The sequence below is a fragment of the Haplochromis burtoni genome, unplaced genomic scaffold (genome assembly GCF_018398535.1).
Source record: "Haplochromis burtoni strain Fernald_Lab_line unplaced genomic scaffold, NCSU_Asbu1 Contig_14, whole genome shotgun sequence".
NCBI classification, from domain to species: domain Eukaryota; kingdom Metazoa; phylum Chordata; class Actinopteri; order Cichliformes; family Cichlidae; genus Haplochromis; species Haplochromis burtoni.
In genome coordinates, this window is record NW_024582375.1 from 3,291,353 (window position 1) to 3,304,828 (window position 13,476).

Here is a 13,476-nt window from a genome sequence, read left to right on the forward strand (position 1 = left end):
TCCCGTAACACAAGATAAAAGCTATCTGTGATCTCATTAGAGCTGGTAATGTCAACCTAGCGAGGTATAAAATTTCTCTGCCCCCACTATGATGACAGGGCACTTATGGAAAAAGATACAGTAAAGATGTCGAGTCATTTTTTTTATGTCGTTGCTGTTGTGGGGTGGGGGTGGGGTGAAGTGGACTGCGGATGAGGTGGAGGACTTTTCTTCTTCCTTTTTCCCTTCCCGTGTGTGTGTCTGTGTATTTCACTCAAACACACACACAAACACAAGTGTACGCACAATTTTTTTTTTTTTTAAACACACACCAACCGTCGTACGTGCATGCTCTTCAACGGACCTCTTCTGTCACAATCACACATGCAAACAGACAGGCCTGCATTTGCTCGCTAACTTTTTCTGACATTCACATTCCTGCGCACACACAAACACGCGTGCACAAACACACACCCTCCATTCATTTGGATGCAGAGGATGAGTCCTCCCCTCCCTGTGGCTGACAGAGCGGGTGACAGGGTGGTGGGACGGCACCAAGGTTAGCCGGGAACATGACCATTGTACAAAAGCCTGCTTTGATAAGCCCTTGTTTTGCACAATGCATCGTGGGGCTGCTGCAAACCTCGCACGAGTTTTAAGTGACAAAGTTTGGATGGAAAACTATTTCAAACCAGGTGACGTGTGTACTGTTTGGACAAAATGGAAAAGACAACGGGACCAGAGAGGGAAAAGTAGCTTTGCTAATTAACACCGAGTTGAGAGCATGTGTGAAATGTCACTGAGCTGCGTATGAGTACACTCGGTGTGCATACATTAACTTCCAGGCCTCAGCAGGCCTCTGGTTTGTGCTATTAGTCACTAGCACGTACGCGTTTCCAGACAGCCGAGTGGAATGAAAATTAGCGAGAGACAATTCTCATGTCATGTCATTAGAAAGTGACGATAAGCCTGGAAGAATTAAGGTGTGAAAGCAAATGTAACTGGCTGGTGTGTAATATATACAGTTCTAACACATACATTTTTTAAAAAACAAAGAGTTTAAGTGTTAAGTCAAAGTTGGGGGGTGGGCTCATTAAGGGCATGCTGAGTTATTTTTGCTTTCTCTCTTTATTCATTTTACATTTGCGGTACCTTGCAGAGTGTCAAATCAGCCCAATTACTCCCACTTCCACCTCCTCTCTGCAACAAGCGGATATTTATATGCATACAGTAAAGTCCTACTAGGGTACTTGAAGTTAATGACTTGGTTAATGTTATTAGAGGGGGAATGCAGAAGCCAATATACTCAATAGTCTTAATATATAAAATGTACATAAATATACAAAGTTAAGATTTCCCTGGCTGGACTAGAAACGGCTTCTAGATAAGAACAATACATTTCCAAAAGCAAACAAACAAGAAAAACAGATGAAAACACATAATAAACAACATTTTCTTCATATTCTCCCTCCATTTTCCCCAAGCAGAAACTTCTGGAGCTGAACAATGAAACCAACACTTGAATGCAAGAAACTGCAGTTCCTCCAATGGCCCCTCGAGGCTGGTTCCTAACGTTAAAAGACTGGTCTCGAGCTTGAAAACAGGATGTTTACAGCTTGGTACCAGGATAAAGATGGCTTACTGTGAGGTCCAGATGGTCCCATAAGTTTGTGCTTTGGTGTTGGTGAATTAAATTATCATGATGTATGTTTTGTTTTTTTTAATTAGCAGGTGTTTATGTCCAGTCTGTGGCTGTAACTTGCTAACTGAGATAACATCTTACCCTCACTCTGAAAAATGATCAGGTCCAGGCTATAATGCTAATGATAAGGCTTCAAAAATGTCATTGTGGCTCGCTCGATCAGTCCTTTATATGCTGACTATTACAAAGAAAAATAGAATGATTGTGGAACACACTATGTATTTTTCGTGTTTTACATGAAAATGTTAAATGTAAAAAAAAGTGGGTAATATAGGAAGCAATGGAAAGGAAAAGAACTTAAACAATCAGAAAAGCAAGAACGGGTAAGTAGAAATTAAATCGGAACAGAAGAGCAGTGAACAGAAAGTACTTTATGGATGGGTGAATGAATGAATGGACGGATGGAAGCCAGGCAGATGACTCACCATCAATCCTGCTGACCAGCTCCTCTAGGGCCTTGACTTTTTTCTGGATGCCTGGCTGAGCAAATGTATAGTTGTCCTGAGGAATAGAAGAAAAAGCACACAGTCAAAATGGCCTAAGGCTCATAAAGCAACAGTAAAAGTAGGGGAGACCGGGGATGGTTGTAACGTGGGTCAGTTGTAACACTTCCAATTTCTCCAATCAGGGCTAAGTTTCAAATGATGTGACTCATCCTGTGCATGCCCAATCTCAGTTCTGCTATCACATGTGAAAAATCAGCACATTTTGTCAAACACAGACAATTTAACATGAAAAAAAGTAATTTGTATGCCAAAAAGTAAGTTTTTCTACTTTATTTCTATGTTTAATAGCATTATCTGCTTTGCAGTTAAACTCATCAAACTTAAATTATGTTATTTGTATGTCTATGGGGATATATTCTGTGTAGGTCTTTAGAGCTAGTGTTTTAGCCGTTGGCTGTAATGTTAGCTAGTTCATGGCTATAGGAGTCTGGGTCAGTTGTAACAGCAACAGTCTGGGTTAGTTGTAACAATAATGCAGATGTTACAACTTACCACACTATTACTTTAACTCATATTAAACAAGTTGGGGCAACGACATCAGCAGAGAGAGGTTCACTGGTCGCTTTTGTATATGCGGTTAATGCCATTGGCAACACAATTACTTCACTGTTTGTGTTCCCACACATACATTATGCAGACCACTGTGTCAGAGATGGACCAGTAGGAAGTACTGGTAGTGGAAATAAATCAGGATGGGTGCAAGAAACAGATTTCCTCATCTTTCTGAAGCACTTTGCAAACCACACCAAGGTAAGCCATGATAAAAAGTAATGGAATTGCGATGCTGGTGAACAACTACATTTTTTCAGCTTCATTGTTATGTTCAAAATTGGTGCAAGAGTTGTAGGTTATAATGCCCACTGAGCCAATGAGGCCAAACTCAAGGAAGACCAACCAAAATTAATGAAATATTCAGTTGCAGAAAATTCCATAATTTGTCTTTTTTGGGGGGTTGGAATATGTTCAAAAGCTAGATTTCTGCATTCTGTCACACACACACACTACATAAATGGCTCTAAGTGCATTCATGTGTTGAATAAACAAAGATTACATGTTAATATTTTGTTAGTACCCTTATTTCATTGTGTTACATTTCACCCCAGGATATGTTACAACTAACCCAGACTATGGGGTTAATTGTAACATTTCACTCTTTGTGTTTGAGACCATACCATGCAATGGGTAATTGTGCTGCAGAGAAAATAGCTGCACTATTTAATAGCAGAGACATGTAAATACTTTGCATTACATTTTGAATCCACTACCTTAAAAGAGCTCCAATTTACAGACAGAAATGTCAAAAATGTTACAACTATCCCCGGTCTCCCCTACCTTTAAATAGTTGGTCTTTAATACGTTTGTTGGTACTTATGCATTTCGTTTACTCCCCAAGAAAAATGAATGCAAGAACAAAACAGCCTTCAAACACTATGTATAAATCATCACAAGCAACCGGGAAAAAGGAGTGCGAAGGTCAGACTGGCAAGTGGATAAAAGTCCTGTGAACCTGAAGTGACTAGATAACAACAAAGTACAGGGAAAAGGGAATAAAAGCACAAGCTAAGGAGATCAAGCAGATATTTTATTACAGGAATATTTGTCATATTTCTCTGTAATTTGCTCGACAAGCCGTGAAATTGATCCCTCATTGAGAAAACTAATGCAGTTTGATTCACATTGATGTTTCGCAGCTATTTGGCCCGAGCGTCTGTGTATCACAGCGCACAGTGAAAGGGTCTGAAATTTTCCGTTTAGTCTTTCAGAATATTTTTTTATAAAGTGCCGCAGCTATTAGAAATTTTGAGTGTTTGCCAGAGCCTATTTCACACCTCACACAAAGCCTAAGTCATTTTTAAACTGTAAATAAAGAAATGGGCAACCTAACTAATATTGCCATAACAAAACATTTGCAGCTCCAACCTTGCAGGCAAAGTAAAAGGCTGATTACGAATGAGGTTCTTAGAAAGGGAGATCAGGCTTGAATGGGTCAAATTTGTTGTGCAGGTACTTATCACCAAGGTCTTCGTGTCATGTATTATATCCTTTAAAGATTTCCTGTGCCACATCTCGGCTAAATAAATCCAGTTTTAAAATTCGATGATAGAAGAGGTGGTTTTATAAAGCTGCAAGTAAAACCAAAACTCAAGAGATCCATAAGCCTGCAAAGCTCTAAATGGACTTTCAAGTATTGTCATGTGCTCAAAAAAAGGCTACATAATAAGAAGTGATTATTTTACTGTTTCCATTGACATTCTGACTCATAACATTGATCTTATTTTATTAATTTTGGCTAATGATCAAAAGCTATGGTGTCATAAGGAAATGAAGAGAATTTGGAAATGCTTCTTTAAGTAGCTAGCTCTGATGCACAAATATAACAGAGTTATTATATAAAATTGTATTCATTATATGTTCCTTTGTAGTCAATCAGCTCTAGGAAAGAACAGGCACTGAGGAGAGTTCAAGTTCATATTACATATAGTTGTGGCATAACCGTGGTAGCCAGTAAAAGGTAGCTGCGCTATATAGTTTCAAAGGTGTAGCCTAATCATGCTAGCTAGCAAAAAGTAGCCTCAGTATGGAGTTGGAGGTGTAACACAACCATGCTCGATACAGTGATAAAAAGTAGTTGCATATATAGTTTTGGAAATGCAGCATAACCACGCAGGTTAATAAAAGTAGCATTGCTATATAGTTTTAAAAAATGTAACATAATCATGCTAGCTAGGAAAGGTAGCCTCACTGTGTAATGTTGCAGAGAGGCCAACTTACACGGAAAAAATTCATGCTGCCTTTAAACATAAGCTATATTTGCCCGTCAAACATTCTCTTTACAAGGTGCAGCAAGTCACTAGTTGGTTGCTGATAGATTAAATGAGAGTGTGTGTGTATATTATGGCTTTTATAATAAAGATGAATAAAATGACAAAAGAGGGCAGTGTAAGTTGAACTTGCAGAATACAATCCACGTGTGAAACAGCACATAAGCATTTTGCGTGTGTGCGTGTACGTCCAAACACACACACACAAAACGAGGATTACATTTCCTTGAGGGGTCATTTCAGTGTGGTCTGAGAACAGCTGATGTGGCAAACCATCCCAGAGAAAGAGAGAGGGAGAGAGAAAATGAGACGGAGAAAGGGGGATAAAGGTGGGCAAGAGAAGTCATTTAGCAATAAACAGCTTCAGTTGTCCTTCAGGCACAGCAGAACTGAGGCACTCGTGTCCTCCTGAGTCCATCAGTGGCTGGCAGAGTAAAAACTGCATTCCTTCCTCCTACAGTTTTCTTTCTTTATCCCTTAGTCGCCACCCTTTCACCACTTTATAGTCCCCGAATGCAACTTTCACTATTCTTAGCATACCTCTACACAAATGTTTTTGGTCTACTGCTTTATTCCTTAGCTGTAAAAAACATTAAATATATGCTCCCATATTTCTCGAAACCCAAGCTCCCAGTTCAACTGATATTGACATCAATATTTAGTGATTTAAAAACATTTAAAAAATCCAATTTTTCCTTTCAGATGCATAAAGAATAAACAGATTCACCTAACATTTGCTATGCATAGGGATTTATGAACCTTATGGAGTTCAAATGCAACAATGTGACATTTCATTTTTAAAAAATAATCACGTTTTATTGTCACAACAAATTGCAGATTACTTGTTTACTCTCAGTTGCGTTTGCAGCATTTCAAACAAGTTTTCAATAGTGAAACTGCAGAGTGACCTCTGTAGGACAAACTGTGTAACATCATCACCTATCGCCTAACTTTCTTAATACGCCCTTATGAATGGTGATAGAATATACTGACAAATATCTAATATTGGCCGACTTATCAGCCCCACCGACAAACCAGTCGAGCTCTATAGTTCAGTATTTTATTTCCTATGAACATGGGTATAGTAACGCATTTTTGTTCATTTGTACTCAACTATGAAACATAGTGGTGTATGCACTTTTGGTCAGAAAATCCAGTTTGCATGTTCTCTTGGCATCTGCGTGGGTTCTCTACGGGTACTCCAGCTTCCTCCTCCCACAGTCCAAAAACATGGGGTTAGGTTAATTGGCAATCCTAAATTGCACGCAGGTGTGAAAGTGAGCGTGAATGGTTGTCTGTCTGTACGTGTTAGCCCTGTGACAGACTGGTGACCTGTCCAGGCTGACTCTCACCTTCAGGGATCCACCCCCACAACTCTGAATTGGATAAGCGGAAGAAAATGGATGGATGGATGGAAAGTAAATTCATTTAGTAGTTTTGGAAACAGCTACATTAAAGCACAGCTGCCAGCAGTGTCCCTGATTATCCCTGAGAATTAACTGTATTTCTCACAGTTACGATATCCCGACACTTGGTATCATCTCACCTTCCCGCTCTTCCTTCTACACTCTCTCTCTAAAATGTTGTCCATTGTCCTCTATTCTACTTTTCTATTCACTATCTAAACCACCTTTCAACTTTGCTTTATTTTTTCCTCATTTACATTTGTTCATTGCCTCCATTTTCTGTCCTCAGTCTCTCCGGCTCTCTTTTTCTACCACCCCAGTGTTAATGCGGTTACGTGCTAAGCAAGTGTGAGGGCCAGTACAAGTAATTACATTTGCATTATTGAAGCTGCTGGCTTTAATCAACTCCCTGTGCCTTGTCCCCTTCTCTCGCTCTCCATTTCTCCCTCTTCTTCTTTGTTTTAAAGTCCTATTGTCACACCACCAGTTCTTTTTTCCAGTGTTGTTTCAACCTCATCAGACTTCTATGTTTGCTTCACATTTTTCTTATTTCATGTGTCTGACTGCTTTCACTTTTTTGCTCATCCACACCGTCTTAACATGTTTGTCGGTCCCAATCTTCGAATGGCAACTTTGAAAATGATTGCTTGTGCTGAACACTACATCTGCTTGTGTTAAAGGTATGACTCATTTAAGTGCATCGGGCGCACTCAGGTATTTCTGATTGTTTTCCTTTACATTTTCATGCCCGTGTCCTTTCTTTCATTCTTTTTTTTTTTTTTTTAAACAATCTTTCCAGAGGTAAATTATTTGTCATACATAAGGCACTTTTCTCTCCGGCTGAACAGACAAACCTGGGGCAACAGGCAATTTTAACTCAATTACATTTCTTCTATTTTTCTTGTGCAAATGACTTGAATATATTTCCTTTCTCATAAAACATCGAGCGAACTACATTTTTCATCCCTCCACTTTCTATCACATACTCTTTATGTCTATGTTTGCTAGCTTGCAGTTTTCTTGTACCTACTCTTGGTGTTGGAGCACTGCTGCAGTTCTGCCTGACTGCACAGAATAGCATAAAAAAGGCAGCAGAAAGGATATGTGTTTTTCTTATTCTCATTCTTTTAATCTTTCATAGTTTTATCAAAATTGACCCTTGAATGAATTTTTTTTTTTAATAATGTCAGTTTATCAATGACCTAAGACCCTTTCCTTAATGTATCCCTCCCTCTACTTTGTTTCCTTTGTTCTCATTTGTTAGTCTGTTTTTTTTTTCTTTTTACCTCCAAATCTTTTTGTTTTGTTTTGGCTACTCAAATATGGCAAAAATAATAATTGTAATTACAATTACTTTAAATTACATTATAGTATTACATTTAACTGTGGATTAATTGGAGCTTCAAACAGAAATCCGCTAACCAGAACATCAGTTAAGTTCATCTGGCTCGCAATCCATCACAATTCATAGAGTTTTGCAAAAAACAACCAAAAAAAAAACAAACACAAACACACACACACACACACACACACGACCTTGACCTGAGCACAGTTTGTATGAGGACCCATTAGGTGATCATTTTATGAGGACTAGCGACGTGAACTGTGAACAGATGGAAAGACGACAGATGCCTCTGCATGGCATGAGATCGTCGGACCTTCAGCCAAATGAGCTGAAAAACAAATAAATAAGTGGGGAAAAAATGCAGTAGGTTCTTTTTATTGGTTTGTTTGTTGGGTTTTTTGAGGGGGTTGTTTGGGTAAGGTCTTGCCTTACACAAACAACGCTCACTTACAAAACCTTCACTTTCAGTTTTTACTTCCTCTTGTCCAGGATTCTCATAGTGCGGCCTGGAGGAAAGTAACACTTACTAAAAAGTAAATCATAAACTGGCTTCTTAATGTGACACTTGACCTTTAAACTTGGCTGTAGATACACAAAAAAGACGCCTTTTTTTACATCTTAGTTCGATCTACGCTAAATGGGTGACTGTGGCTCAGGGGGTTGGGATGCACATCTGTAACCGGAAGGTCGCTGGTTCAATCCCCGGGCTTTCTGTCCTGGTCGTTGTGTCCTTGGGCAAGACACTTTACCCTACCGCCTACTGGTGTTGGCCAGAGGAGCCGATGGCGCGATATGGCAGCCTCGCTTCTGTCAGTCTGCCCCAGGGCAGCTGTGGCTACAACTGTAGCTGCCTCCACCAGTGTGTGAATGTGAGAGTATATGGATAGTGGCATTGTAAAGCGCTTTGGGTGCCTTGAAAAGCGCTATATAAATGCAATCCATTATTATTATTATTATTATTATATACAATGAATGACTATGAGCTGTACGGGAGGAAAAAAAGCGCACCAGTTTAAAGAACCGGGATGCACTAGATTGATAGCACAATGCAAAAAGTTGAATGTCATTTTGAAAACAAACGCAGCGCAATAATGGTTTTATCTTGATTGTCCCGTTTTCATAAGCGATTGAAGCTGAAATCATAATTGAAAATACAATTCGATTAATCGCCCACCACTACTAGAAGTCATTTCCTCTCCGCCTTATGTTCTCCATTTCGCCGTCTATTTTCATCACTTTGGTAGTGTTAATGAGGCTAGACTTGACTAAGTGTTCTGAATAACCTATTATGTCTCCTCTGCTTTGCTTGTTCCCTGGTGTTTCATTTTGTTCCATGCTGTTCTGCATTTTACTTTGTGACTAATTGTACTGGAGTCAGATCTATCTTTTTCTTCCCTCAAACATATCTGTGATGAGAATAAGATACTTTTTTTACAATATGCTCGCATTTTCTTCTCTTTTTAGCATTTTGGCCTCTTTCACTTCTTCTCCTCTTTTCCTATAGCTTGTTGCCTCACCTCCTCCCAGTTTCAATCCCTCTCCAATTCTCGTCTTCACTTAAATCTTTTTTTTATATTTTTGTCCCCTTTGCTACTTTCTTTCTTTTTATTCCCATCCTTCTTCCACTCACTTCCTGTCTTTGTCAAATCCAATATGTCAGATGTTTGATCAGCTGAGGCAACACGAGGAAATCAACTCTCACCCTTTTATTATTCATGCATTCTCTTCCTCCCTCTCCATCTGTCCATTCACCACATCTGACCCAGCAACTTAGCGGAACTGCTCCGGTCTGCCCCTCATAAACGGACGGAGGCGCGTCACACAAACATAAACTGTCTTGTTTTTCTCTTTCTCGGGTGTCAACAGCCTTCCGTTCTCTCTTCCTTTGTTCACTGTGTTGCTCACTCTCAGTCAGCCGAATCAATAGCTCCCCTTCACCTCACAGTCCATTCTATTAGACTCAACAATGGCTCCATGCTGGACTAAGATTGCCTCCTTTTGTGGCACCGGATGTCTATCAGCAAGTTGGACAGAACCAACGTTGCAAGGGTGAGGAGGAGGAGGAGGAGGAGGAGGAAAAGAGAGAGATGACAGGTCAAGATAAAGGGTAGAAAATAATGGACACAATGTCGCAGAGAAGACTGAAGGACAAGCCAATGATCCATCATTCTGGTACAAGAACGAGAAAGGAGAGAGAAATGATGATTGTAGTAAGGTGGAGACTGCAGCTGTTCAAAGTTACAGGAGGACTGCGCTGATTTTATTCTGCTGATTTTTTACGCTGCTTTCAGCATCTTGGCCTTGATTGTGAGAGCGGTAAGCTCAGACTAGTACTGGCAGTGCAACAAGGAAGGTCATCTAAAAATCTGAGGTGCAGCAGTGCAGTTCAATAAAGACATTAATGTTATTTTTTTATTTTGAGAATTTCCTGCGATGCTCATTAACCATATTACTGTGCTAGTCACAGAGCCATTGTGCAGCACCTCCACATCACTGAAAAAAACACCCAAAAGACAAGCCACACTAAAAGAGCAGTGACTACTTTGATGGCTCAGAGTGTGAGTGAGATTTTCTTCAAACTGAGAGACTACATGTTTTGAGTAACTTTTTAATGCAGGATATGAGATGGGACCTCCTTCCTAAGGAGGGCTATGATTGCATCCACTTCAAGGTTTTTGGATTAGAGCAGTGGCCCACTTATATTAACGTTTGTCACCTTAAAGCATATACATAAACATTGGCGATCAGAATTAATGACACACCCTTTCACACACTACAATAGGATACAGTCATTTGTAATGAGCCTCTCTATAAAAGTAGATGCAGAAATACTAAGCCTAAAAAAGCCTAAGTGTGACTATTAGTAAAGAGTATCAACAAGGTTAAGGAGCTATGGCTGAGGCAGAGGTTTGGTGAGGCTATCTGCGGCAGCGTGTTTTAAAATAAACCTTGACCTGGCTTCTTAGATTTGCTAGCTTCTAGCAAATCTTGCTAGCATTTGCTCATTAACACTAAAGGAGCTGTGATTAATAGCGGCAGTGTTATGTTAATGGACAACTTGTCATATATGACGTTATGAATCCCTATAGAGAAGGATTTATTATCTGGGAAGCACAGATTTTCATTCCAAGCTTTGCTGTGCCAATCCATTCAGGACTTGTTTTAGACCTGCTGGCGTTGCTGCAAGAAAAGTCATGAAAATTTCAGTAAAAACCAAATGTGAACCCAGGCTCACAGTAAAGAGGAAGTCTGGGATTCCTCCTCCCAGCATCATGGATATTTATACTAAAATGAATGGCAGTCCACCAAACAGTTTAAGATGTTTTAGACTGGACTGAGATCCATCTTTAATGTCATACTTTATGCTGGCTCTGAACTTTTTCTCTGATTTTTTTATTCGTCTGAATTTAGTCTTTGATCAAAAGGTTTTGGATAATTGCCAGCTGCCAATTTTAAACTTCTTGTAGAAGTTCCTTTTTTTTAGTCAATACTTAGAGTTTGAGAAGTCTGGATGTCTAATGACTAAAGGAAAATATCAATTTATACGGTTCTGAAATTAAAGTATAAAGAGATATATGGACAGAACCCCCCACCCACCCCACCCAACAAGACAGGTTATATAAAAACAACATTTCATCTTCTTTTATATTGTGTTAGTCTGAAGTACAAATCTGCTTTTTCTACATCTTATAAACTGTATCTGATAACAGACAAACAAATGAGAGAGACAAACCTCTCTCAAACCTTGTGAACTTAAATGACCAGCATCTACATCTGAACCTGTTTCCTTAATTACCTAAAACTATTAACAGAAACCACATTTCTCACTTATGTAACTTCTAAAAACTAAGGTCATTGAAGAAAGTAGGCCGTAACCTGGTGTGTCCATGTCTCTTACACAATTCAGCTCAACATAGAAGCAAACAATAACAGCTATTGCAACATTGCTGTAATTAAAGTGTTATTTAAAATACCTGTACTTGATCCTGGTGATTTAGCTAATTACAGACTCATTCATAGCCTTCCTTTAACACAAAAACCCACAAAAAAAAGTTGTTGCAAATCACTTATGTGATCGTTTACAGATGAATGGTTTATTTAGAGAGTTTGAGTAAGGATTAAAAGTTTATTGTAGCATAGAGACAGCACTACTGAAGGTTACTAATGATCTTTTAATAGCTTCAAAAAAACTGTCCTGTGCTTGTCTGGATAGACCTCAGAGAAACATTAGATACTACTCATTCCGAAGGTTTATTACAGAAGCTGTAACACATGACTGGGATTAAAGGATATGCACAGTGCTGTGTGTGCTATATTAGAAAGTTACGAATGGTGTTCCACAGGGCTGTGTGCTAGGACCACTTCTATTTATGTTATTTAAAAACAAACAAACAAACAAACCACACCGCATACATTTCCGCTGCTATCCAGATGATACCAAGCTGCATTTATCAATAAAGCTAGTAGGCAAACATCAGTAGCCTGACAGCAAGGAATATTCTTATCTGATTCATCCTGTTGGTCACTTAGCACCTGTCTTTGTTTGGCATTTCTCTAAGCTTTTCTTTCCTCTACTTTTCGTTGCCCACTAACCAGCTGCAGCATATGAATGCCCCTTCATTGTTCTGCCAGAAATCTTTTCCCGTTAAACAGAAGTTCTTCGTCCCTACACTTTCAAAGTTCTAAGTCATATGGTCATAAGTCATATTATTTTGTTATATAATATGACTGTTGCTGCAAACGATTGCTATATTATCACTTGTATTACTTCAATTGAGTCTAAAAAAGGACATTAAATAGAATGCAAACTCATTCCTTTGTTCAACAACTTTGCAAGAGTTACATAAGTTAACACTCTTCTATATAAAAGTAAATGTCAGTTAAGTTAAGTACACTGACCAGACCACATTACGACCACACAGAGGCAAAGAATAAAAACTATCTTGTAACAACTGAGCTGAAATATATTTAGCTGTAAATAAACAATTGTGGTAGAAAAGCACTGGATGCAGGAATGGTGGGCAAAAACCAGGATGTGCTGGATCAGGTCTGATCTGTGGTGGCCTGAACTCGTCACTTACAAGACCTAAAGAGTTCACGGCTAATGTCTTAGCTCCAGATACCATAGGACATGCGGCTTAGAAGTCTTGTAGATTCCAAGGTTCAGCAGGTCAGAGCTGTTTTGGCAGCACAAGAAGAACCAGCAGCATATTAGGCAGGGGTGGTTATAAGGTTCTCGCTTATCAGTGAACTCTGACACTGCCTCAGTGTAAGAGCTGGCTTTACATGCCCCCTAATACGATCAACACTGCTCGTCTCCCTGCTAACAAGGTTCTCATCCAGCATCCACCATCCTTATTACATAATTTTTATCCATCCACTCTTTCTGTGTCTGATTTTTCAATTCCAGTCTGTCTCCTCACCTCTTCTCCTCAGCAGCTGTTACCACCTCCTTTTCCACTGACCCGTCACACAAACAAGTTCAGCTAATTTGATACTACTTAATCTGTCAAAGAATAACAGATGAAGCAGGACAAGAACGTATAACTGAAAATTATTAAAAAAAATAAAAGCAGGTGAATGTGTTCAATCTTAAGTTGTCCTCCAACAGTGGCTACATACACAGGCTCATTAAAAAAGCTTAGGAAACACACAACACACAAACACACCAGCTGGCAGATCACTCCTTGTGTGTGTGTGCGTGCGTGCGTGCGTG

At 39.3% G+C, this 13,476-nt stretch overlaps 1 protein-coding gene across 3 annotated transcripts in view; it reads right to left on the reverse strand.

The window, feature by feature from the left end:
* The window catches only part of tbc1d22a (TBC1 domain family, member 22a), a 158,461-nt gene that overhangs the window by 48,089 nt on the left and 96,896 nt on the right, over positions 1-13,476 (reverse strand). For all 3 annotated transcript variants that reach the window (XM_005915698.3, XM_005915699.3, XM_042217849.1), the window contains one exon: positions 2,107-2,182. In XM_005915698.3, the coding sequence (XP_005915760.1) occupies positions 2,107-2,182 (76 nt within the window). The remainder of the gene's footprint in view (positions 1-2,106; positions 2,183-13,476) is intronic.